This window comes from Astatotilapia calliptera, chromosome 19 (assembly GCF_900246225.1).
Source record: "Astatotilapia calliptera chromosome 19, fAstCal1.2, whole genome shotgun sequence".
Lineage (NCBI taxonomy): Eukaryota > Metazoa > Chordata > Actinopteri > Cichliformes > Cichlidae > Astatotilapia > Astatotilapia calliptera.
In genome coordinates, this window is record NC_039320.1 from 8570277 (window position 1) to 8595289 (window position 25013).

Consider the following 25013-nt stretch of genomic DNA (forward strand, 5'->3'; position numbering starts at 1 on the left):
GCGGCTTTTCTATGGATTGTCCGTGATTTTTGTCATATCGTAAGACGATTTGTTTTGTGTGTTCCGCTGTTGTACGGCACTACGTTGCCTGGCGGAAGGATCGGGGTTCAAGAGTGGTATGTTAGTCACATGTCCGTCCGCCAGGCAACGTAGTGCCGTACGAAGTAGCGCGAAAAACAAACTTCAAAGTAGCGCTACGCGTTCAGCGGGAGTCGTGGATGATGAGCGGCGATAAACTTGCAAGTTATGCCCAAAAAGCAAGTTATGCCCAACTCCACCGGTGGATTCTGACAGCGTGGAAAAGTGTGAAAACATCCACGATCACCAACGGATTTTGAAGGGCTGGACTGCTGCATGATGGAGAGGAGGACACCGCCACGGCCCTTCTGAGGGTGTTCGACTCTGACACTGACAATGAGGATTTCTTTGGTTTTGAAAGTGACAACGAAGGAGAGAAGAAGAGTGGATGACGAAGCCATCATGAGCCTGTTTGTATCCGACACTGGAGAAGAGGACTTTGGTGGTTTTAGTGCGTAGGAAGAAGAGAAAGATGGTGAATGACTGACTTTTCTTCTTGTTAAAGCTGTGTCACTGCACCTGAGCCTAAAAGGTAGGCCGAATCTATTGTTCTGGTGTGCTGTAGGTTATTGTTATGTACTACATGTGCAAATATGTACCCATAACTTGTTTTTCAAAATATTAATAAAAGTGATGTCTCCAAACAGCCATCTCTTTCCTGACAATTCCCTTTGTGCATATTCTCTTACATATGATAAGTCAACATTGAAACACCTGCGGCTTTTGGTCAGGTGCGGCTAATGTATGTACAAAACAGGATTTTCCCCTGATTTTAGCTTGTGCGGCTAATATTTAGGTGCGCTTTGTAGTCCGGGAAATACGGTAATCAAATTACAGGAAATAAGTAACTTTTATCAGCCTGGGTCACACTTGAAAAGTGCCATTAAATCATAGTTACATTGCCATGGATTACTTTTTTGTTTCTCTTTAAACTGCCACTTTAAATTGGTGTAGAGGGAAGATGTTAAACCATTTTATCACTGGGTTCCTCGAAACAAGTGAAGAAACCCTTACAGGCAAGCTTCCATGTTAGTAAGCCAAAAATAAAATCATTTGATGTGGGTACAGATTTGATTAAATAAAGGCACGAGCAACAACTTACAGTTCACAGTGTAAAAACAATGGAGCATAACTTGGTAAGATTGCTTAGTGGCAAAAACAAGAGCAAAGCAGAAATTTAATGGCAGCATCCAACGTGAAGGCAGAGTTAAAACATACTCCGAGGTTTCCAATAGAAGACTTAGCAAAAATGGCAGGAGGACCTAGAGTTTCCATTACTTTGGGCATAAAATTCGTAAAGGCTCCTGTTTTCTCTTTATTAACTTTTAATAGAGTCAAACTAATTTCCACATGTCTCTCCTAAATCAAATATTTTCTCTCTGCCTGAAACCAGTCCTTTAATCCGTCAGAGAAATTAATCACAAATAGTAGAAAACAATTGCAAACTTCACAATTCCTCAAAACTGTTAATAGGACAAGCTAAAGATAGAGTTTAACATTTTACTACAACCTTTTAATTCTTTGCAAAATTTGCATTTTCAGAAGTAATGTGTAAGCACTGCAAAGCCACTTTGACAGTTTCCACACTGGATCATTTGAATATAGGGAAACGTTTCCTAACTTTTTTCCTTCTTTTTGATTAAATGCTAAAAAAGAAACACCCTAAATAACACCAAACACAACTTATAAGTACGTTATCATGTTTCAGTATTACTTTGTACCAAAGTGTTTATCAGACACACACTTAAGTGTGTTTGGTCAATAACAGGCTTTGCAATTTTGCCTCTGCACACCACCACCATGGATTTTATGTCAAACAGTCAAGATGTGACTGGAGTGACTTTAACCATTTTTAAAAACATAGTTCCCCATTTTCAGAGGTTTAATAGCAGCTGGACAAATTAACTTAATAATTTTTCTTGTTTTTAATATTTGGATGAAAAATCAATGACTGCTGAAAGACTAGAGCCCATGAATATCATCGGGTGCTTCGTTTCATCACTTGAGATGCTCGGCCAGGCTGTCACTGCAGTCACCTTCAGTTGCTGCTTGGTTTGTGGGTCTGTGCCTTCAGTTTTATCTTCAGTAATGAGAAAAGGCTGCTCTATTGGGCTGAGATCAGATGCCTGACTTGGCCACTGAAGATTATCTAGATTTATTTACCTGGAGTAAACTCTTGCTTTTGCAGCTCTGTGTAATTCTCCATTTGCACGTTGTAGTGCTCTCTGTGCGGCTTTATTACAGTTGTCTGAACCTGAGCAGAGTCTATAGCTCTGCACACTCCACATCACATCCTGCTGCTTCCATCAACAGTCACATGATCATTAAAGCTGGTGGTCCAGTTCCACTGCTCGTGCCATAACATTACCTCCATCACGTTTCACAGATTACTTGATATGCTTCTCCGCTTCTGCACACTTTCCTTCTCAATTAAAATAACACAAGGTGAGTCGCCTGGACATATCATCCCTTTATTGAAATTACCACACACCCATTGATAACGTGTTAGGATGGAGGAGTCATCTCACACCAACATGAAGCTTTCAAGCAAAGACAGAGAACAAGGCTCTTTTTACTTCCTCTCCTTTGCCACAAAATAAAGGGCCTTTGTTCAAGATTCATTTGCATCACTGCATCTGGCGTGCAGCGTTAAAAGTATTACAGAACTACAAAATTATGCATTATGTAATATTTTTTCAAAGTGTACATTTAAAATAATGTTTTCCTTTTTTTTTCTTGATTTTTGTTTTTGTGCGATTGTTCAGAAGACTCTGGGCTTTCCAGCGTAGTGCGTCTCTTCCCATCTCCTCTCAGTTTTCTATGCTCTGAAACAACACAATGTCTTCCCATTAGTGCCGCACAATCTTTATTATAGCCTAATGAACCTGATTGATTAGCTTGACTAAACATGGATTTCCATACCAAGTTAGAATAGCTCAGAGTCTTCAGGATGTGGCAGCAGCAGCAGTAGGAGCCATGCCACCTACTTTCTGGGTGGCGTCTTTCTTCGCCTGGTGAGCCTGTAGAACTGCAACAGCTTCTTCTACCTGTACAAACACAAACATGAGCATGACGCAGCTTAGAAAATGGATACAGGACTATTCAGTGTGCTTGAGGTAGCGAGGTACCTTTGAACGTAGAGACTCATGGGACTCAAGCATGTGTAGTAATTCAGAGTTGTCGATCTCCAGCAACATGCCAGTGATCTTTCCTGCTAGGTTGGCATGCATGGCCTGAATCAGTGGGAACAGACGCTCCCCTACGGAGGAAAAAAAAAAAAAAAAATTGTGAGTGAGTATAAATTTGCCCAAAAACCAAAACCCTGAACAGCATTTGTTTGTATCTGTCAGTCTTACCCAGCATCTGTTTCTGCTCCTGAGGAGGTGCAGCAGCCAGCATGGAGGCCGTGAGGGGCTCTTGGCCCTGAACGTGCACAGCTGGCTGAGTCTGGAAGGCACAGTTAAGACTTAATGAGGAACAATGTGTCAACATTTGGATGCTTAATGTGGGAGAAGTTAATGTGATACCTGCTGTAAGGCAATAGGTTGCACCACCTGGGGGTTGGGGTTACGGACACCAGTGGCGTATTTGTAAGGAGGCATGGCCCGAGGACCGGGGACTCCAACTGAAGGACGAGGACCCATGCTCTGACCACCAGCTAGCAACCACGAGGAAGAAATTACAGTTTTAATAACACGGAAAACATTTGTATAACATCAATATCATTGATTTCAAATTCCAAACCCGTAGTCAACGAATTGATGCTATTTTTTTGTGAATGCACCTCGTGGGCCTTGTGTGCTGCTGCTAGGACTCATGTGTCTGAGGTTGGCACGGGGCCCTGGCTGACGCAGCGAGCTGGGCATTGCTTGGAAACCCCCTGGAAGTGATGAAAGAACAGATAAAAACAATGTGAGTATGGGCATAATGTTCAATATATCACAGACATGTGCTCCATCATGGTCCACAGGCTCACCTTGACCTCGTCCACCTTGTTGCTGCCATCGGGGATTTGGTCGCATTTGAGCGATCTGATTGGGTGCATAGTATGTAGTCCTATTCTGAGCCTGATGAATGCAAGAAAGTCAAATGTGTGATCAATACAAACTTATTATTTTGGGTCCTTGGAGACAATCAGAACAACCCTGACAGCACCATACTCTCTCCATGTTGAGCCCAGCCTCAGGCCGTAGTAGCTAGTCCTCACAAATCAACTCTTTCCCCCATAAAAACGACATTCGAGGACACCCCAGCACCCTCAATGATCAGTTTTGACACCTCAGTATATATATCAATAAAAATGCGGTGGGACGACCATTAGAATAGTTTCTGAGTTTTTCCAAGGATAGCTTCATAGCCAGAGACCACCCTCACTAACCTCTGATGCACACCCAGTCATTTTGTTCTTCAAGCAGGCCTGAAATATGACAGAAACCACCCTGAACATGCATGCGTTCCTACTTGTAGGCTTTCAAGGGGAGAAGAATTAAGTTGCTGCTGCTTCTGCAATGCACTTTGCAACCGATCTCCACTTTGCATGGCATTACTGCCTGCTCTGTCCTGTAACAGGTGTCGCTGCTGCTCATCCAGCTTCTGTCTTTTCTTTGTTTTTGCAAAAGAAGTCATCTTTTAACCAAGTGGTCATGACTGAAATCACTTTTTGGAGCTTTTTCACAATAACACCTGCACTACAGCTCTAAACAAAAAATAGTAAAGTTGAACAAAGAAGGTGAAAAGCATCTGTGCATTTGTGATTGTAATATAGCCCTTTCATATTAAACACAGTAATACAATCAGTTTTAAAATGCACATCAAGCCTGAATTTGATTCTCACACCTGCGGCACAGCTGGCATGAAGTATCCACTAGTGGGCTGGAACTGATTAATGATGGCATTAGCTGGCATGGCTCTCATGCCAGCTATTCGCTGCATGTACTGGTTGGTGAGATGGGCTTTGCGCTCCTCTTTGCGCTGAGCAAGAGCCACGTAGAGAGGTTTAGAGCCAACAATACGCCCGTTCATTTCAGTCACAGCCTTGGTAGCCTCTTCAGGGGAGGAAAAGCAGACAAAGCCAAAGCCCTTGGAGCGCCCCTCCTCTAGCATCACCTAAAATACAGACAGCGGAGGTAACTTATGTGTTGAAGTCTCTTATTTATTCAGTGTATTGAGCCATTTTTACCTTAGCACTTGTAATTGAGCCAAATGGAGAGAACTCCTTGCGCAGTTTCTCATCATCTATTGTGTCATCCAAGTTTTTAATATAAAGATTAACTCCCTGAAACAAAAGGTACGATTTATCCAGAACCATCAGCTTACTTACTGACATTGAAATATAAATGTTTATAAAATTAATTGATTTTTATTTTGACAGACAACCAGTAGTTTCGGCAGACCTGATAACGACTGATCCTCTCTTGTTTCAGCTGCTCAAACTTCCTCTTCAGCTCCGCCTGCCTCTCCATTTTCTTCTGAGCTCGGCCCACGAACACAGTCTTGCCGTTGAGTTCAGTGCCATTCATCTCCTCTACAGCCTTAAAATGAAGCCACATTTGTCAGAGAAAACAGACAAACGCACACTTGACACATTTCCAAAAGTACAAAGTACCTTGTTGGCATCCTCATGTTTTTCGTAACTAACAAATCCAAACCCTCTGGATTTGCCGCTGGGGTCTGTCATCACCTTCACACTGAGTGTTTTACCTGCAAAGGCCAAAAAAAGTGGATGGAAAATGAAACAATATGGCTGCACAGGAATATCAGTGAAGCACAACACTTTTCAACTTCATCCATTAAAAGTACAATTCACAAATTGCTCCCAGTGCACCGGCCAAGACCAGATCTGCCCCCCCCCCCCCAGGAAGTTCTGTTCTGGATTTCTGCATCTGCAGTGTGCACTGGATTATCTTTACTATTTCCAAACAGTGACCCTTCAAGTTGGATTTACTTCTGGGTGAGAGGTCAAAGTCAAAGGGAGCCAAGTCTGGAAAGACTGTGGAGCAATAAACCACACTTTAGGTCTTTTTGGTTGATTGATCACTCCCAGGTCTTCCCCTGGAGGACAAATTCACAGTACACGATGCGCATGCTCCTCAGTGCCCCACTAATCAGATGCACCACCTTCAGGCTTGCGCTACTGCTCATAATGATCCTAATCAAGAAGGATGAGCAGTTTTGACACAGAAGTTTTGTTTTGCAGTCCTTCCAAGTTTCAGGTCTACAGTGAAACTGCAAGTACCAGTGGTCAGAGCGATCTAAAAGTAGCAGGAGCGCTGCAAATGCTGCAGCTCTTCATCTGGAAATGATCAGGAAACAAATTTAGATTTACCGTATTTGTCAAAAATCTCCTTCAGGCGTTCATCATCCATGTCGTCCCCAAAGTTCTTGATGTAAACGTTAGTAAACTCCTTAGCTTTGGCACCGAGTTCAGCCTCCCGTTCTTTGCGAGATTTGAAACGACCCACAAACCTGAAGACAGAGGGAGAGTAGCACAGGCACACTCTTGGAAAACAGGCTTGACAAAAGAGAAAAAAGCAAAAAACAACAAACCAGACTCCATCTCTTTTGACTTCCACTTTCCAGTCTACAAAAACACTGGCTGTCCGGGGTTCCACGTTAAGAATGATCAGCAAAAACCTAACCCCGCAAACACAAGAACAGGGACAACATCCACAACACAAATTCACAGCTACGTTTCATCATGGGACTCATCATTCCTGGGGTGAACAACGTGTACAATCCATTCAACTGCTGTTAATACCACCAGACGCGGGCAGATATGTCGGCATGCTAGACAACACAGTGGCAACCATCTTAATTCTTGGTCCAAAACTTGATGTGGAGGTAGATGGAGAGGGATGGAGGAACAGTACAAACGAAAGCTGAGGAGGACCAAATGATCTTATATACCTTGCCATGATGACCTCTCCCCTTCTGCCATCCAGTATTGCATTCCTGCATTCGATCCATCACTAAAACACACAAGCATGGTCATACACACACACACAAACACTCCAAGATGGGTGACCAGCAAGTGAACTGAGGCAACAGAAAATGCAACTGGTAGGAAGGAAAGGTAAGAGGTTTTTAGTCTGTTGTCTCTTAGTTTAGAGGCTATCGTCAGACTGGCGGCAGTAAGAGATGAGTGTATTAGTCATATTATTCACACACAAGCTCACCAACTGAAAAAAAGACACAAAAAGTCAGTTGACGCAACACAAACGTAGAACACACAAGTCAGATTTATACATTAGACACAGAAAACAACACGATCTGATGCACATAAGCTGCAGTTTTCAATATCATGATAACTTTTATATTATATCAAAGTCATCTTGAAATTCAGGCAAATTCTTCAAAAGTCTTCCAACAACATTAAACATCCACACCTCCAGTTCAGAGATTATCAGACACTCACACCTTGCGGTCATTCAGAAGCATGCCGTTCATCTTCTCGATGGCGCGATCAGCCGCGTCCTGGGTCTCAAAATGGACAAAGGCGTACCCCTTGGAGCCGTTTTCATCACACACCACCTACAGTGCAGGGAGACGCACATAGACACGACTATGAATGAAGGCAGTTCTTTCATTTTGAAGCGAGTTCGACATTTGGAGAGTGGCGTAAGGCGACTCAAATCGGTTTTATCACTTCTCTGGATGTGTCCAGAGAAGAAATTATGTTTTGCTGTTTTAAATGGATTTATTGTTAAACTCCTTTAATGTAATTGTAATTTTTCATATATTTTTTCACTGTTTTTAATTAAAGTTTCCTTTCTTTTCTTTTTTTCCCCCTTAAAGATACAATAACAGATTCTAGGCTGCTGCTATCGGCTACAAGCTTAAACAGCAATACTGTTTAAGTATTGCTTAAAAGGATCCATTATGCTTTTTTTCTAGAGTAGCTTTGCATGATTGCCTGTCTGGAACAAGCCAGTCTATCTCCTCAATAAATCCATTTTCCAAATGGAATACCTTCACAAACAGAAAGTTTGAGGGGTGCTTATAAACTATCTGAAATCAAACATTTGGAGTGAATCCTGAGGTTTTGGCTTTAAAGGATTATTTGTACATAAACTGACGTCATTACTGGAAACACTTTTCATGTGTAATGTGAGCATCCACCACAGGAAGAGTAATCTTGCACCAAATACACCAAATCTGTCAGGAGTTCAGCAACCAACATGCACATCTCAGACCTCTGAAGGTTCTTATCTATATCAGATATTTTGATCACGTTGCCTAACAACCACCCACCAACAGCTAAAGCTGCCACAGGTTTCATATTTATGCACCTTTAACACCATATAAAGGCACTTTATCGTTCTTATTTTATGACAAAAAACATCAAATGTATATATCCTCTCTGAATATAATGATATATGATCTATTATTATACCATCATGTTGCCCGGTGTTTGTTAGTTTGTTGCCTGGGAGTCACCTATCCACAACAATAATTTACTGGCTATAAAATTTAATGTGTGATAAATAACTAGTAAGTAAGTAAAGTAAGTAAACTTTATTTATTAAGTGCTTTTCACAGACAGGCAATCACAAAGCGCTGTACACAAATATTAAAATATTAAAATAAACAATAAAATCAATAGACATTATATACAATGTAAAAGATAAAAAGTAAATAATGTAAAAAAAATAAAATAAAATATGTAGATCAACAAAAGGCTTGTTTGAACAGAAGAGTTTTTAACTGTTTTTTAAAAGAATCCACAGAGTCAAGCAAACGTAATTGTAGTGGTAAACTGTTCCACAGCCTTGGTGCAACAGACTGAAAGGCTCTGTCCCCTTTTGTCTTCAATCGTGTACGGGGAACAACTAAGAGACTCTGAGTCTGTGAGCGGAGATGACGAGCAGCAGTGTATTTTAAAAGAAGCTTGGATAAGTAATCTGGAGCCTGGCCATTTAGTGCTCTGTATGTTAAAACAAGAATTTTAAAGCGAATTCTAAACTCTATTGGGAGCCAATGTAAAGAATATAAGATGGGAGTGATGTGAACACGCTTGGTAGAGCGAGTTAGTAATCTGGCTGCTGCGTTTTGTATTGTCTGGAGGCAAGAGAGAGATGATCTATCCAAGCTAGTAAACAGGGAATTACAGTAATCTAAGCGTGATGACACAAATGCATGAATGAGTTTTTCCAGTTCAGCTGAGGAAACCATATGTCGTAGTTTAGATATGTTTCTTAAATGATCGAAACAGGAACGAGACAAAGATTTTACATGAGAGTCAAGGCCCAGGGAAGAGTCAAATATTACTCCAAGATTTCGAATATTTGACTTGACAGATGGACAGAAAGAGGCAAGAACCTGACTGATTTTAGAATGTAGCTCAGGAGGAGCTATGATCATGGTCTCGGTCTTGTTAGTATTTAGAACAAGGTAGTTGCTTGAAAGCCAATCAGAAACCTGGGTTAAGCACTGGACTAGGGTGGACAGCCTATCCAGCTGATGAGGCTTAAAGGACATATGGAGCTGAATGTCATCAGCATAAAAATGATAAGACAGGTTGCTAAAAGATTGAATGATACTAGCTAAAGGAAGCATATAAAAAGAAAATAGTAATGGACCTAAAACTGAGCCCTGTGGGACACCACAGGTCAGGGCAGCAGTGTTAGAGGAGAACCTATCAGTCCTAACAGAGAAGGTCCTGTCTGATAAGTAGGAAGAAAACCAGTCTAGGGCAGAGCCAGATACACCAGCCAAAACCTTCAGCCTGTTAAGTAGGATTTTGTGGTCGATGGTGTCAAAGGCTGCACTAAGATCAAGCAAAATGATCACAGAACAGTTCCCTGCGTCAGATGCCATTAACAGATCATTATAGACTCTTAAGAGAGCGGTCTCTGTAGAGTGCTGCTTTTGAAAGCCAGACTGAAAAGGGTCAAGAATCTGTAATTTACATAATAGAGACCTGAACTGATTTTCAACAATTTTTTCAAGTAATTTACTGACAAATGGCAATTTTGAAATAGGTCGGTAATTACTAGCAGAGCTAGGATCGAGATTCTGTTTTTTTAACAGAGGAGTTACCTCAGCATGTTTAAAATAAGATGGAACACAGCCTTGCCTCAGTGAACTGTTGATGATGGATAGTAATGTGGGACCAATGCTGGTGATAGACCCAGACAGGACAGAGTGAGGTAATATATCTACAGAGCATGACGAGGATTTCATTTTACCTAAAACTATAATTAAGTCATTTAGTGTGATTGGAAAAAAGGAGGTAAATGATCCAGGACAGCAAGGGGTATCTTCATAAGGGGAGGCACTTGAGGAAATTTTAGATTTCAAGTCCATCACCTTATTTACAAAGTAATTAAGGAAAGTATTACAATCTTCATCGGAAAGCAACAGAGCATGCTGGGTTGGAGGAGAAACAATACTGTTGATGGTATCAAATAGAATTCTGTGCTAAAGGTGCTAATTTGTCAATCTTACAAAATAATAATTTACCAAAGCATCTCATTTTGGTTTTTCCCTCAGGTGCATGTTATTCACCCACAAAAGTATAGCATGAAGCATTAAAATATGCAACAATGAGAAAAGTTAATTTATGACATCAATATGGGGGTTTATTGGATAGAACCTATTCTTCACCATCAGACCAGAAAAACTAAAGAAAGGCCTAACAGGTCCAAATGAAGAAACAGGTGTGGGGACATTCCTGTTCCCTTTTCTTGTTTTGAACGTGTGCAACTACCAAAAAGTTGCAAACTTGGTGCATTTTACAGAAACTGAGGCAAAAAGCAGTTGAGGCGTTGTTTTTTTTACATTTGTCCTCTAAAAGGCTTCTGTTAAACTTGATCACTTTATTTATGTATGTGTTAAATTTCAAACCAGCAAATAAATTAATACATAAATAAATCAGTGTTATGTCAACTGTACCTTGCAGGAGAGGATGTTGCCAAAGGCAGAGAAGGTGTCGTACAGGGCTTTGTTGTCAATGGACTTGTCGAGGTTCTTGATAAAAACATTGCCCACACCCGACTTCCTGAGGGAGGGATCTCTTTGGGACCACATGATTCTGATTGGCTTCCCTTTCACCACGTCAAAATTCATGGTGTCCAGGGCTCTTTCAGCTGCCGGAGGAAGAGCAGAGAGGTCACAGGAAAGGTCACTGGTGGTTATTTACATGTCAGAAAACATATCAGTCACCTTTATGTGTCATGCTTCAGTCTGTTATCTGCTGATACCATGCAACAATAATAATGCAGCCATTTTTAATGCATGCACTATAATAATAAAAGAGAGAAACTGCTTAAATGCATTAAAACAGGCCGCTAACATGTTCAAAGGGGTGAAGGTACTGCAGCAGACAATAAGGCTGATGAGCTTTCTGCAAGCAGCTGGTAAAAGTGTGGGGGGCAGCTGCAGTGGGCTAGCTTGGAGCACATGTCTCCCTGTTCTGATTAACCACATGCTGCTGAGCCACATGCCACTTAGCAATGCAGCAGGCCTTCATTTAAACACTATCAGAATATCAGCTCATGTGGTAGAGATGAGCAGTAATATGTTTGCATTGACCTTTATTCTGTGATCTGTAGGCCCAGGCGAACAAATGTACCCCCCCCCCCCCCCCCCACACACACACACACACCATGTGGGCACATGCCAAACGTCCTTTTGTTCACACACACACACACACACACACACACACACACACACACACACACACACACACACACACACACACACACACACGGCTTTCCAGCTGAAAGTGTCTGGTAAACAAAGCGGAGCTGCCTTGCGTCTGCTGGCATCAGCAGTTTGGTTTGCAATTGTACTTCACAACCTGTGCGCTCAGGGAAGATGTGTGGTCACCGTCAAAAAAAAACAAAAAACGGGACTTCAGGAAGGTTCAGAGTTGGGAACTTTATTCAAAAAAGGCCAAAGTGACCTCTGTTGACCTCATATATCAGATGTGTTGTTTAGAAGAGAAAATGGAGCCATTAACGGTCTTGAATTACCCATTATTGTTAACCACTTTTTATTTAAGCATTACGGAGCAGGCACGTTTTGGGCTGCACAGGGGGAAGCTATATTTAGAGAGGGGTCCTGAGAGGTATGTGCTGGCATGGAGTGCGAGTAGGGCATTCTCTACCACTGATGGGGAAGAGACATGTTTAAAAAGAATGCTCAGAAGAGCGACACCCGGGTTTGTGTTTGTTTACAGATACAACTGTGACATTAAGAAATGCAGCAGGGAACACAGTGAAGCATGAAGACCGCTGTTTCATATGAAACGCTCTTTACTGACAACTGCTTTGTTATAGTTTTGCATTAGTAGCTGTATTATTCAGGCACAAAGCTACTGCCCCACAGACACGTGCTCAGGACTCCATATAAATGCCCAGCAGCCAACACCCCCTCCCCCCTGGTGTCTACACCTCTTGTAACAAATGGTGTCTTCTAACTTTTGGCTCTTCTCACGTTTGTAACGGAACGATATCCTGAAAGCGAGCCACTCGTAACCTCTCATTTACTTTGGCTTTTGGTAACCAACTCGAGCGCAGATAAGCTGTGACAGGTGTTTTTTGTTGATAGGACAAACAGTGTCAGCGCACCCCCAAAAAGAACCACAACACCTGCTACCTTTGCTCAGTGCTTTGATACTCCTGCATTGTAACTGGAAACAGTTTTATCACAAAAGGTACTTAACAGCACTGCTGATACGGTTACATATACATTCACTTTTGTGTATCATGACAGATTAACAGCATTGAGTGGTGAGGATATAACAGATAACCCAACAGTGTGAGTGAACTAATCCCAGCTATTAAAGCTGGGATTCAATTCAAATAGAAACAGGATCAGGTTTTTCCATTTGCAGTGAATATACAGACAAGCAGCAGCACAAACAAGCAACAAGCAGTGCAGCGGGCTCAGCTGTGCTTGTCTCTTTCATGCTTTCAGTGAACATGCCAGCAGAGGGCAATGGGAGTTAGTTTCACTCAACTCATTGGCCCTTTAAATAGGCACAGAAATGGGTCATTTTGGTTTTTAAAAAGGTGTAGGAAAAGACTCCATTTACCCAAATCTAGACCTGTGATTTATGGGGATGGTTTGTTGATTTTGGCCAACTTTTAAGGACAGTTTAAATTCTGCATGTTCTGGGGGCTTGAATTACATCAGAGACACACACAGGCTGCTATATTCCCAACCATACACGAGAACTGGGACGTGCTTATGTAGGTCAAATAACTGATACAGTCTAAAGAACTGCTATGAACATTTCACACTGCAAAATTAACCACATTTATTTGCGTTTAATTCAGGCTCTGTACACAGTTTCAATGGCAGGCTGGAAATGTCAACATGTTCACGCCTTGTGGAGGCAACGTGCTCACACAGCACAGCTATCCCATCCCTGCTTACCGTCAGCCGGCTGTGAGAAGTTCACATAAGCGTATCCCAGGGACCGCCGGGTGATCATGTCTCGGCAGACCCGAATGGAGAGCACCGGTCCGGCTGGGCTGAATTTCTCGTACAGCATAGCCTCCGTGATGTCGGGGTGCAGGTCGCCAACATAGAGAGAAGCCATCGGATAACTCCCCGTCGCTGTGTTCATATCGCTGATTTCAGAGGATGAACGCAAGGCTTCGTTTTAAAAAACGCCAGAAAAATGTCGGTATGGTCTCTAATCCGGATCCAAACTGCGCTTTGGTTTAAAGACACGCTGCACAAACAGCTGATCGGGCGTTTTGAAAATGCCAAACCTGGAAAAAGCAGCGCGATAAAGACGTGTGTCTTCTGAAGTGTTTCCTTTAAAAAAGACGACAACTTCGAGTTAAGCCGGAGGCCTGATGTTTGTTTGTTTTTAAATAATATTTTGCTATTTTTTTAAAGGTTTCTATTTCTTTAAGTAGATCTGCACTTTTTAAGATTTTGTGGATTTTATATTTTTTATATTATTTTTATTTTAAGTTTTTCAGGAACAGTGAGTTGGACACTCACGGTTGTTTTGTGGCCGGGGAAAGAGACTGCGTGGGGGGAAGCATGGGCACTTTATAGAGAGTGACGGTGCGGAGGAAATAGTGGCCCGGGTCAAACTTGGGGTGGAAAAAACACTGAGCATGCGGCGTAAAAGGGAGAGCGCACATGGTACTGTCCCAACTACAGCGCCCAGCTCCCTACAGCGACATCTGGGTGGGAATAAAAGCCTTTCACTGTAGCCAGGATGGGGCGTTTCATAAACAGGCTAATAATGTGATGCACTATTGAGCACCGGTGGAGAAATGTTGTGAATGAGTATGACTGCCTTATTTAGTCGACAGTGTCATTTAAAAATGCAGCTTGTATTTCAGACTTGCTGCTATGATGCCAGGTTTCTCTTGGAAATGAGATTTTTACCTGGATAAATAAAGGACTAATACAACTTCTTTTTTTTTTTTTTTTTTTTTAAATAAAAGTGTAATGAGACCAGATAAGTGCACATCAGTTTTATTTATCTCAAGTACAAGTTTAAAGTCTTTTAAAGCCGTGGTTATTCTGCATTCTTCATCCTGAGGAAAAACAAAAACCAAATTAAATCAGCCATCTTCACATGCATTAAACAGTCTGCCAGCTAACTGCAAACAAGTCATTTACCTCAACAGATTCAAGAAAGTTGAGTGCAGCCCCTTTAGTTTCAACTGTTTTCTTTCCACTGGACTTGTCTTGTGTACCACTGCCTCTTCCTCATAACTCAGTGTCTGCGACCCATCAGCAGCTTTGGAAAAGGAGAGTTTGGAGCGCGTTATTGGTGGGATTTCATCTGTTCCTTCAGGCATCATAGCACCATCTGTCAGCATCTGGGGCAGGTCATCATGGTTTGGGTCCTTAATCTCATTCTGCAGCCATTTTTCACTTTGGGATTCCTCTACAGCAGCTGTGTTGTCCAATTCTGCTGAATTTGGCCGTTCAACCAGCATAAGGTACTTTACACTAATCTCAGCTGGCAAAGAAAAGTTAACCGGTTCCTCTTTGCTGTCAAAGTTACCAGATCTTCCAGACCAGCTTTTTCTTTTGAAGTCCTCTGGAACAGCTGGGTGTGGAGGACTCTTCCATCCGTTAACCATAGTTGGCAAATTCATAGTTGACGGAGAAACACTACTGAAACTTTGACCTTTGATCTCATTGGTCGGATTCGGATGAGGTTCTTGATTTGTGGTTGAAGAATGCAGTTTGGTAATGTCATTTGAGTCAGACTGAGGAGGCACCTGTTCAGGTAGCCAGAGCGTCAGCCTGGTGGCAGGGTCCTGACTTACAGCCACTACACCCTCTGGGCCAGCATTGAACTTGCTTCTTGGAACAGAAGAAACTATCACATCAGCAAGATCTGGAAGAGCAGACTGCATGGAGTTTGGGACGTTAGCGCTTTCTTCTTCGGCGATTGAAGGCAGAGTTCTCTCACCATCTTCATCCACAATGACAAAGGGACCAGTGCTGACCACAGCTTTGGCATCTGAAATGACACGCAGCAAGTCTGTTATAAAGTTTCTGTCTTCCATCACCTTCAGACAGAAAACCAAAGCACTTACCACCAGGAAGGTTTTTGCCTTTACACCTTGAGCTACAGCACTCACATGCCTCCAAATCACCACTTAGTTCCTCCCATCTGAAAGGAAAGTTTCATTTATAGGACATTGGTAAAAGAAACAAACACATACATTATGTGAATATTGATACCTTGATTCAATCACATTGTAGTTGCAGGATTTAGAGCCTGGGGTGACACCTTGGCCTGAGATCAGCACGCTACAGTGGATATACAACTTGTAGAGAAGAGTACACAACTCAGTTCAGAGAAGATTCAGAGCTGCACATCAGTGCAATCCGTTTATAGAGACTTACCTCAGAAATGAGATAAGACGTGTTCAGAACAAAATTAACCGCATCTGCGCTGTTGGAGGCCACAAACGTCACTCTAGTAGTGGAGGAACCCAGTGGGGTTACGCACCTGCAGTAAGCAGTGATATCACAGGCAATCAGAAGGTTAGACATAACAAAAACAGTTGAGATAGACACCCAACTGAAAACTCACCCTTTGTTAAATATGACTGTTTGCCTTGGTTTGGCCCGAGGCTCAGGGAACACAGAGACAAAGCAGGACTGGATGAAAGCCTCTTGATTTATTCTGGTTTTAGCCAAAACCTGAAGATTGACAAGCTGGCCTCTTTTGTAGATATTTGACTCTGCTGCGCTCGTCCAGGACGCTGCAGGAAAGAACTGTGTTTACAAATTAAGCTGCAGCTAAAACTTGTTGTTGGATGTGTTTTATTACTTACGACTCATGGCTTTGATGCTAATGTCATCATTCTCAGGAAGTGCTGTGTCGCTAAACTTTGGAATCTTGTTCAACCTGTAAATACATGGACCTACTGTAAGTATGGTTGGTGACTAGCTGCAGACACTGAAGTAAGAACATACCTTTTTGCAACACAGAACACGTGGACTGCAGAGGGAGTTTCCCACCAGGTGGGAGAAATTCTTCTCAGATTCAAGAACAGGGTGTTGGTGAACACCTCCAAGTCATCCTCCACCTGTAAGATGGTGCAGTTTTGGTAAAGGCTTCATAAAAAGATGCAGAACTGCAACAGAACTTTATGCTCACCATAGGTGTAGTTCCACATTCACCAAAACCATAAGTGAAGACAAATTCATTTGCAAGCTCTCCATTGCTGAAGCAGCCATTGCCCAGCTGTATTTCCTCTCCAGTCAGTTTGAGACCACTGACACTCTTATCAACCAGCACGGTTAGTGTAGATGCGTCACAATACACCTGTACTCTGGGAACATTGAGGAAGGGAGAGAGTCCAGCTAGCCTGTGAAAGTCGGGGGTCCAGGATCGCCAGGAGTTGAAGATTGTGCCTTGCGGAGTAAAATCAAAGTTTCTTCCAAATGAAAAAGGCACTCGATTTTCATAAACTCCCACAACATCCTGGGTGAATCTGCCATTGTGATACAGAACAGACTGAACAGCAATAACACAACCAAGAAACACACATAAAGATATCTGCGTGGTCCCCATCATGAGCCCCAAACAGGACCAACAATTCAGCTCATTCTCTTTGACAAGTGCATCATTAATAAGGTGCAGCGATAGTGGAGACAGGTGCTGGCAATCAAGCCAATGAAGCTGACTGGAAATGATTCTTTATTCAGTGTTAACACCACGGCAGGTGGATGGGACACATCTAAGATGCTGTTAGTGAAAAATGCAAAAATAAATGAAGCAAAATGTGTATCTTGTTCACATTTGTGGTTTTTCAGAACTTGGTTTTAGAAATCACTCCGTTGAAGGCCCAACCAGCTGCCGTTTAAACCTGTTCTTGAGAACTATTCTAACCAGAAGGCATAAAGACAGGATGGCTTTATATGGAGACGAGCTGAAAAAAGCTAGTTTCAGACAGAGGGACACTGAAGGGCTGCACCAAGGCCCAGTTTAAGATAAGTCAGGATTATTTGGAACTATAAATTATACAAAACTGTTTTAGTAGACTCCAAACACAAAAAATATGGTGCTGGATATAAGAATTATGCCTGTTTGTAAGGTGTTTGTGGGCTTGGTGATAACATGAAAACTTGTAGGTTAAGTCATCTGGCAGGCCATTCCTCGGCTACAATCTGAACAAACCAAAAGTTGTGAAAACTTGGTTAGTTTGGGTTAATCTAATGTCTATAACACCAAAAAACTTCAAAAATATTCAAAATTATATATTTCTATTAAGTAGATGAAAGACATGTAATTTAACTCTTTTCTTTTCTTCTGTGTTGAGCGAACCTCGAGATTTAAGATTTAAGATTACATGTGTTAGATGTGTGTCGGCACACATGGCAGAAAACAAAATCACACTATAATTCTGGAATACTTTCAAGGAATGAAAGGAGTTGAAGGATAGCACATAAGAGGAAACTGGTTATAAAAGATTAAAGAAAGACATAAACTGAGAGCACACCACCTTCTGCCTCATCTAGGTGGAGCCATTGTCAAAAAGCTGACTAAGGCTACGTTCACACTGCAGGTCTTAATGCTCAATTCCGATTTTTTGATCAAATCCGATTTTTTTTTCTGCTTGTTCACACTACAAATAAAACGCGACAGCAAACGCGCTCTAGTGTGAACGCTCAAAGCGGCCCGCATGCGCAAAAGAAGATGTCACACACAAGGCGCTCTGTTTAGACCCAGAGCAAACAGTATTGTTTGATTGATGGCCCTTAATATAAAGACTTCGGACTTTACGTTTCCCAATTTTTGCTTTAAGTTATTTTGTTATTTGATAATGTAAATAACCTAATAATTATCCTTATTGCTGTTTTAGAGGAGCGGTGCTTCAAAGGATAGTTGCAGATTTTGAATTTGGGGCACTGAATGTGGTTTTTAATCTGCTTTTTTTTTTAGCAGCTGACTAATCGATTAAGACCCGATGAATACAGAGCATTTGCCCAACACTTTCTTCTTTTATTTGACACTGGTATTGTTGTGATGGATTGTGCAAAGTCAGGAAAATTTTATATTTGTAACCTAGGTCTCTCCCCAGCAATATAAGGCTTGAGCAGGCAAATGCAGTGCTGTGCAAAAGTCTTGAGCCTCCCTCATTTCTTTACATTTAGCTTCCAAACAGACATTTTTTTCCACTGGGTTTTCTGGAGGTCTTTCAAAGGTTTTCTTTGAACATTGGCCACATTTTCACTCATTTTAAGTCCCGTCCTTGTACCTGACAATTTTTGGAAGAGTGTTTGGTTGTTTTTGTTATGTTTTTTATATTCGTTAAGACACTTAACACTGACATATGAGTCACTTAAGCATTAAAAAGGGATCTAACTCATAGGAACCAGTTTTTTGTCTACACATAATAGACACGTTAGAACAAAAAACAAATTTAAATTGTAACCTTTGGCTCTTTGTCTTAAAGAATTTTACAGATTGTTCCCATTTCTTTAGTAGAATCTTTGTCAGAGATAAAATATATTCACAGGCATGAAATATTACTTTTGCACAAAGGGATTCCCAGAAAGCTATCAGCTGAAACCTTGGCATATATCATGCAGTCCTTAAAAACTGAGGAAACTGGACAAGAGGAGGACGAAACAGTATCTGAAAGCTATCTGTAAAACACAGTGGAGGTGCTGTCATGTTTGGGGCTCCATTTCAAACATGGTGTGTTTCCCATTAATGGGATTATTAATGTAGAAAAGCTTTTTGATATCTGGAAAGCATCTGATTGGCCACAGCTTCATTTTTTTTAGCATGACAATGATCCCAAGCGCACTAACAATGCAGTATAGCATTATAGCATACCTGAATATAAAAACACACAAAGGAATACTCCCCGGCCCCTCAAGGCTTGTTAGACTTGTACAAACTCTGCTTGTGCCTTATCTGTTTCCATATAGTGTAGTCTACACGTTTTAAGAAGTAGCTGCACTAATTCCCAATTTCCTTGCAAAATATAAAGAAATGAGGGGTGATTCAAGACTTTTGGTCTTGTAAATAACAATTGGCCTATATTCTCATTCTGGGAGAATAGGAAGGTTAAATCCAGGTTTAGTTTTATACTTTTTGCAGAGAATATGTAAGCTACAGTCAACAGCATTCATAAGTATAAGAGTATTTCCCAGCAACAGACAAGGTTTGTCTGAGTCCACTTAAACCTGCCGTTGTGGTAAATAAATTACACAATCATGAAGCACGGTGACATGGGGATTAGCACTGTTGCCTCACAGCAAGAAGGTCCTGAATCCATCAGGGTGTTTCTGTGTGGAGTTCTCCCCGGGTACTCCGGCTCCCTCCCTCCAAAGACATGCAGTTAGTGGGGTTGGGTTAATTGGTAACTCTAAATTGCCCACAGGTGTGCGTGAAGGTCAGTGGAAATGGTTGTGTGTCTCTAGGTGTTAGCCCTGCGACACACTGGCGACCTGTCCAGAGTGTACCCTGCCTCTCCCCCTAAGACAGCCGGGATAGGCTCCAGTCCCCCTGCGACCCTGACAAGGAGGTTAATGGATGGGATCACGATCATGACACTTTTTTAAAATCTAAAAACAATCTAATAAACTATAACAATAGCGTATGTGAATAAAGCTGTATTGTTTGTAAACATATGAATACTTGTTATTGTCTCCGACCGACACTGGAGTGTTTTTTTTGTTTTGTTTTGTTTTTTTAAGGTATCGTGGGCGGAGCTTCCGCTCAGGTAGAGCCCGTGTGTTCCCAGGTGTGCGGCGTTTAGAAGAAACCGACAACCCGCCGAAAAACGGTCGAGTCAGAAAGCTGTCGAGAATGAATTTACAAACGACAATAATATGAAAAACAAAGGAAACAGAAAGACGGGCACAGGTGAGTTAACCTTTCACGTAGTCTGGCAGGTACCGAGCAGGGGAATGTACGTGCTAAAGTTTCTAGGCGTGGTCTGTGCTTTTGAACATGGAGCTCAGTGAGGAAGAGACATAATCAAACCACAGTGTTATTGTTCTATTATAACTTAATATTTTAGTGTTTTTCTCGCCGTTTATACCAGTTAAGAATAATCCACCCATCGTATGGTTGGGTTTTACTATCAGTGATATTTCTTTAGACTTTCCTTGATATACAAGTGAATCTTTTAGATAGCTGTGAATTATTGGATGCTAACAGTTTGGATAGGATAGTACGGTATGGAGCCTGTACCCCTCTAAGCATCCTTTAAAAGTATGGAGCCAAACAAAGGTGAAAGGATTAGCTTATACTTTATCTATTCACACTGGGAATTCAGTACTGTTACTGCTACTTCACACTGTGGTGGGAAAATGTGTGGCAACAAAGGACAAACTGCCAATATTATGACTGAAAACAAGTATTTCAACAGCACCCACCTGTGCGTGAGAGCAGCGGACCATTGGGCCACCTCTGTGTGCTGATAAATGTTTGAACACCCCACCCTGAGCTTTGTCTTGTTTGGTTCAGGATTTTCTTACATGGTCTCTAAACACGTGTGCTTCACTCTTAAAACGAGGGACACAGAATAGTGCAGCGTGAGCCTGCTGAGACCTGCAGTCTTACCACAGCTGCAGTATTTTCTGCAAGCAGTGGAAGACATCTTCAGGCCTCTCTGCAGGGGGCTGGGGATAATTGTGGTTACTGCCTTGTTCTCATATTGTGCTAACCGCTGCCCCGCTTCCTTTTTAACTCTGCATAAGCCACGGTAAAGTCTGCACTAACTTCACACAAGGTCTCAGTGTTTCACATTGAGATCGTATTTCAGTTCAGTTCACATTTAATAAACTTGTATGCACACGCGTCAAGCTGATGTGCACACAGCTGTCAGAAAGTATGAACTGCTGCACACACAATGCAATGATGATGTAGCTGTTTATCCGTTTCCCCCCGGCAGAGATCATCATGTTCAAAGCTAAGTTAAGCTCATGATTTCAAAATAACATATTTTTGGTTTTGGCTTCCCTCAGGACTATGCTGTGCCAACCTCAAGGACAACAAAGTCTTGATGAAGATGGGGTTGGCGCTGGTGCTGGTGGGCCATGTAAACTTTATTCTTGGAGCACTGGTGCACGGCACTGTGCTCAGACACATCAGTCTGCAACGCCAGGTCAAGAATTTGGTGTACCCCATCGCCAATATCATCGCTATCGTGGCAGGTCTTTTGGTAAGGGCTAGGACTGACAGCTGCGTACTGTTACATACTGCATATTAAAAGGGAAAAAAAGAGACAAAATTACAGAACATATATTTAAGGGTCATTAATGGCTTTATCCTGACCACACCAAAGGGCCAATCCCTGGATTAAACAAACAAACAAACAAACCCATTGAAAAGCTGCAGGAGAAGCAGGTTTACAGAGACAAATTTACAATCAGAAACATGATCAAACCATCACAATGGCACATTCAGTATACAGCTGGAGTGTCCTCTCTGTCACTTGAATGTTAAACTGAATGTTTGAGTCATGTTGCGTCATCTGTCTGAGTAATCATCTTCTTTTGCTGAACTTCTGGTTTTTCTTTAGGGAGGGATCTGTGGAATAACAGCTATAGTCCTATCCAGAAACAAGAAAAACAGGATCCTGGTAAATATTCACTTTGCCAAACGGCTCTTGTTTCCTGGCTGCTGTTAGAACCTGCTTTTTGTTTGTGTGTAGATAACGATTTAAATACGTAACATACTTGCATGCAAGCGTAAGCTCCAAACAGGTTTGAAACATTGGATGTGTTTTCACTGAACAATCTGTGCCATCAGCTACATGCTAAATGTCATCTTTTCTATCATGGAGAAATATTTCTGTCACTTCCCAACATACACTACAGCTCAAAAGGCTTTAGCCAACTCACACTTCTTTATATTGTGCTACCAAGGAGTGCTCTTGAGCAATACTTCAAAAGTTGACTCTGATCATCTGGACGTAGCGTTTTCAGTCCAGATGAACAGAATCAACTTTTGGAGATTTACTTACCTGGATGATTGAGCATGCATCAAGACTCTTGAGCAATAGTTCTCCAGGCATTCTAAAGCTAGCGTCCAAAGTTGTTTTGTTTTTTTTGCTTTGGTTTTTTTGTATCTGTATCTGAAAATTTTCAGATTGTTTTTGAGATTTTTTTTTTTTTTTTTTTTTGTTAATCCACGTAACACTGACCTATATGAACACATTTCAAATTGCTTCTTTAGGAACTTTGTTACAAGTAGCCTGTCACAAAAATCACATAGTTTGTTCCAGTTTCTTCAACTGACTCTATGAAAAATGCTGCAGTTTAAAAATAACAGTTTGACAGGCATAAAATAGCAGTTTTACCCAGAGTGCTGTTGGCTGAAAATTTAGATCTTAGCATATCTTAGCCTGATGTGCAGTCACATCACACACTTTCCATCAGGAATGTGTCTAATTGGCCACAGCTTCATTTGATTTATTTATTTGTTAGCATGACAATAATCCCAGCGCTGTTTTGGCAGTGCAAAAAAGCATACTTGGATGGAAAAACACACAATGGGACATTTTGAGTCATGGCTTGGCCTCCCCACAGTCCCACAAAGCTTTGAATGTCGTTCAAGAAGCCTGGAGAACTTTTCCTGAATAGTACTTAAAGGTGGTCATTTCAAGTATTGACTTTCAAGATCATTCGAATTGTACCAACTCTGTTTTCGTCGTGTTGTTTTTGCAGATATGGGTCCTGCTGGTCTTCAGTTTCATAGCAGGTTTCCTGGCGTCTGCCTCCACCGTGGGCTTGTTAGCTTCTGTAATTACAGCTATTATGTCCAAAGGAAAGGCCCTGCTGTCACAATGCAACGCAGCCGTTCAGAATATTAGCTCTTTTAGCATCACAAACGAATGCCCCTTTGATCCCACCCGTATCTACGTAAGTTTAATATAAACATTCATCTAGTGACCGCACTTCTGATTTGAACTGTTGTGTGGTGATCAGTTTTGCACTTTGTTTCATCAAGGCGACCACCATCATTCTGTGGCTGCCGCTCATCTTTATGTCTGTTGTGGAAGCAGTGTTCTCCTTCCATTGCTTTGCTGCCTGCACTTCATTCCTCTACCTCTGTCCATGCAGGAAGAGGCCACGTGTGAAGAACAGGGTAAGCGACAGTCAGATCATTGTCAGCAGCGTTAGCGGTACATTACTTATTAGGGTCACATCATAGTAACAAATTTCAAGATTTTGTTTCTGTGAGGAAAATGATAACGATAATTTTCTACCTGACATTCTTACAATGATATCTCTCTGTAATAAATATATATTAAAAAGGCAGACATGTAAATGCTGAATAATCATCAGCCAGACGTCACATGTCTAGATTTGGTTGAAAAATACTTTGAAAAGAAAATTTGCAAAGATGTTGAAGATGTCATATCGCCATCTGTGGGACGTCCTTCTTGGTCTCTCTAGCAAGAGAAAGTTTGTGTACAAGAATAGTTTTATTTGATCATTTTAACGACCATGTTTCCTATTCTTATCACTTGTGCCTTCTGTTTGCAGTAGTGTGAATAATATCTCTTGCTTGTCTGACTGGATAACTATCGTTGGTGGAATTAGAGTATCCATCCAGCATACATGTACAGCTATCCTTCTCTGGTTCTGTTTTTACAGTCACTGATCACTTTTGAGTGGCAGCAGAGCAAAGAAGGGAAGCGATGATTAATTTTAGGAAAAAAATGGCATAATTTTAAGAAAAAGTGAAGAAATTAAACACAGAGGTTGATGCAGAAATAGCAGCAGACTTTGAGTGTCTCTGTGCGCTAGAACAATATTAAAAACTGAACGTGTGCACTTTAAGCACTTTTCCAGTGCTCATATTAATAAGGTCTCACCTATTTGAAGTAAGGAAAAAAGCCAGCTACGCAAGAAATGTATCGCTGTCATCGTAGCCCTGTAATTAATACCGAATCTGATGCATTAAAATTGTTCTTCCATTAAATTAATATTTGTGCGTAACACAGTTTTATTTATTTTTCAGCTGAAGCATCGGTGCAGCGTAATGATCTGTTTTGAACCAATTTCTGCATATATAGCTTTGCAGTAGCTCTAACCAAGAGATTAGAAGTTGACATCTTATTACCACCATGAAGTAAACCTGTGCTATTAATTCTATCCCATCCCCACTGTTGGAAAACATCATGTGAAATCATTCATATTTCAGATGCGGAGATCTGCTGAAACCACACCAGCACTGCAATACAGGGAGACGGACACTGAAGTGGGATCTACAGAGCAGGATGACCTGCTGGACAGCAACACTGCTGGGGTGCAGAGTGACTTACTCTGAAGCAGCTGAATCTAAGAGAATAGGTTACAAAGTGCTGAGCTGCACTGGCTAAAGCGTGGATTGTTACACATTTAATGTATGAAGACAAGTTGACAATAGGGCTAGCCTTTTTATATCAAAATGCATTGTATTCTTGTGTTAAAGAATTAAAACTTTTCCAAACAAAACTGAAAACTACGGGACCTTTTGTTGC

General features: G+C 41.4%; 3 protein-coding genes across 3 annotated transcripts; 1 reads left to right on the forward strand and 2 right to left on the reverse strand.

The window, feature by feature from the left end:
* Positions 1 to 2535: 2535 nt before the first annotated feature.
* On the reverse strand, positions 2536 to 14078 carry pabpc4 (poly(A) binding protein, cytoplasmic 4 (inducible form)). The gene is made up of 15 exons (XM_026152359.1): positions 13462 to 14078; positions 10972 to 11165; positions 7493 to 7608; positions 6404 to 6543; positions 5684 to 5778; positions 5472 to 5609; positions 5258 to 5353; positions 4915 to 5184; positions 4055 to 4145; positions 3863 to 3958; positions 3606 to 3736; positions 3435 to 3525; positions 3207 to 3337; positions 3001 to 3125; positions 2536 to 2903 (listed from the first exon to the last, which is right to left on the reverse strand). The coding sequence occupies exons 1-14, from the start codon at positions 13652 to 13654 to the stop codon at positions 3024 to 3026; spliced, it is 1884 nt and encodes a 627-aa protein (XP_026008144.1). The 5' UTR covers positions 13655 to 14078; the 3' UTR covers positions 2536 to 2903; positions 3001 to 3023.
* A 432-nt stretch (positions 14079 to 14510) lies between these two features.
* zpcx (zona pellucida protein C) lies at positions 14511 to 17150 on the reverse strand. Its single transcript, XM_026152225.1, has 9 exons — positions 16679 to 17150; positions 16495 to 16607; positions 16353 to 16426; positions 16109 to 16280; positions 15919 to 16024; positions 15754 to 15839; positions 15606 to 15682; positions 14674 to 15529; positions 14511 to 14588 (listed from the first exon to the last, which is right to left on the reverse strand). Exons 1-9 carry the CDS (start codon positions 17096 to 17098, stop codon positions 14570 to 14572), a joined length of 1923 nt encoding a protein of 640 aa, XP_026008010.1. The 5' UTR covers positions 17099 to 17150; the 3' UTR covers positions 14511 to 14569.
* A 3082-nt stretch (positions 17151 to 20232) lies between these two features.
* Positions 20233 to 24987, forward strand: tmem54a (transmembrane protein 54a). Its single transcript, XM_026152227.1, has 6 exons — positions 20233 to 20401; positions 21508 to 21704; positions 22065 to 22124; positions 23212 to 23406; positions 23495 to 23632; positions 24695 to 24987. The coding sequence occupies exons 1-6, from the start codon at positions 20368 to 20370 to the stop codon at positions 24818 to 24820; spliced, it is 750 nt and encodes a 249-aa protein (XP_026008012.1). The 5' UTR covers positions 20233 to 20367; the 3' UTR covers positions 24821 to 24987.
* Positions 24988 to 25013: the final 26 nt, after the last annotated feature.

What these genes read in the sequence shown, in the direction of transcription:
- tmem54a (XM_026152227.1), top strand. Translation starts at nt 20,368, where the DNA reads ATGAAAAACAAAGGAAACAGAAAGACGGGCACAG. An exon ending in ACAAGAAAAACAGGATCCTG is followed by an intron (nt 22,125 to 23,211) that starts GTAAATATTCAC and finishes TTGTTTTTGCAG; the next exon opens with ATATGGGTCCTGCTGGTCTT. An exon ending in TTGATCCCACCCGTATCTAC is followed by an intron (nt 23,407 to 23,494) that starts GTAAGTTTAATA and finishes TGTTTCATCAAG; the next exon opens with GCGACCACCATCATTCTGTG.
- zpcx (XM_026152225.1), bottom strand. Translation starts at nt 17,098, where the DNA reads ATGATGGGGACCACGCAGATATCTTTATGTGTGTTTCTTGGTTGTGTT. An exon ending in CGTCTTATCTCATTTCTGAG is followed by an intron (nt 15,840 to 15,918) that starts GTAAGTCTCTAT and finishes CTTCTCTACAAG; the next exon opens with TTGTATATCCACTGTAGCGT. An exon ending in TACAATGTGATTGAATCAAG is followed by an intron (nt 15,683 to 15,753) that starts GTATCAATATTC and finishes CTTTCCTTTCAG; the next exon opens with ATGGGAGGAACTAAGTGGTG.
- pabpc4 (XM_026152359.1), bottom strand. Translation starts at nt 13,654, where the DNA reads ATGAACACAGCGACGGGGAGTTATCCGATGGCTTCTCTCTATGTTGGC. An exon ending in GGAGATTTTTGACAAATACG is followed by an intron (nt 5,779 to 6,403) that starts GTAAATCTAAAT and finishes TGGCCTTTGCAG; the next exon opens with GTAAAACACTCAGTGTGAAG. An exon ending in ACAAGGTGGACGAGGTCAAG is followed by an intron (nt 3,959 to 4,054) that starts GTGAGCCTGTGG and finishes CATCACTTCCAG; the next exon opens with GGGGTTTCCAAGCAATGCCC.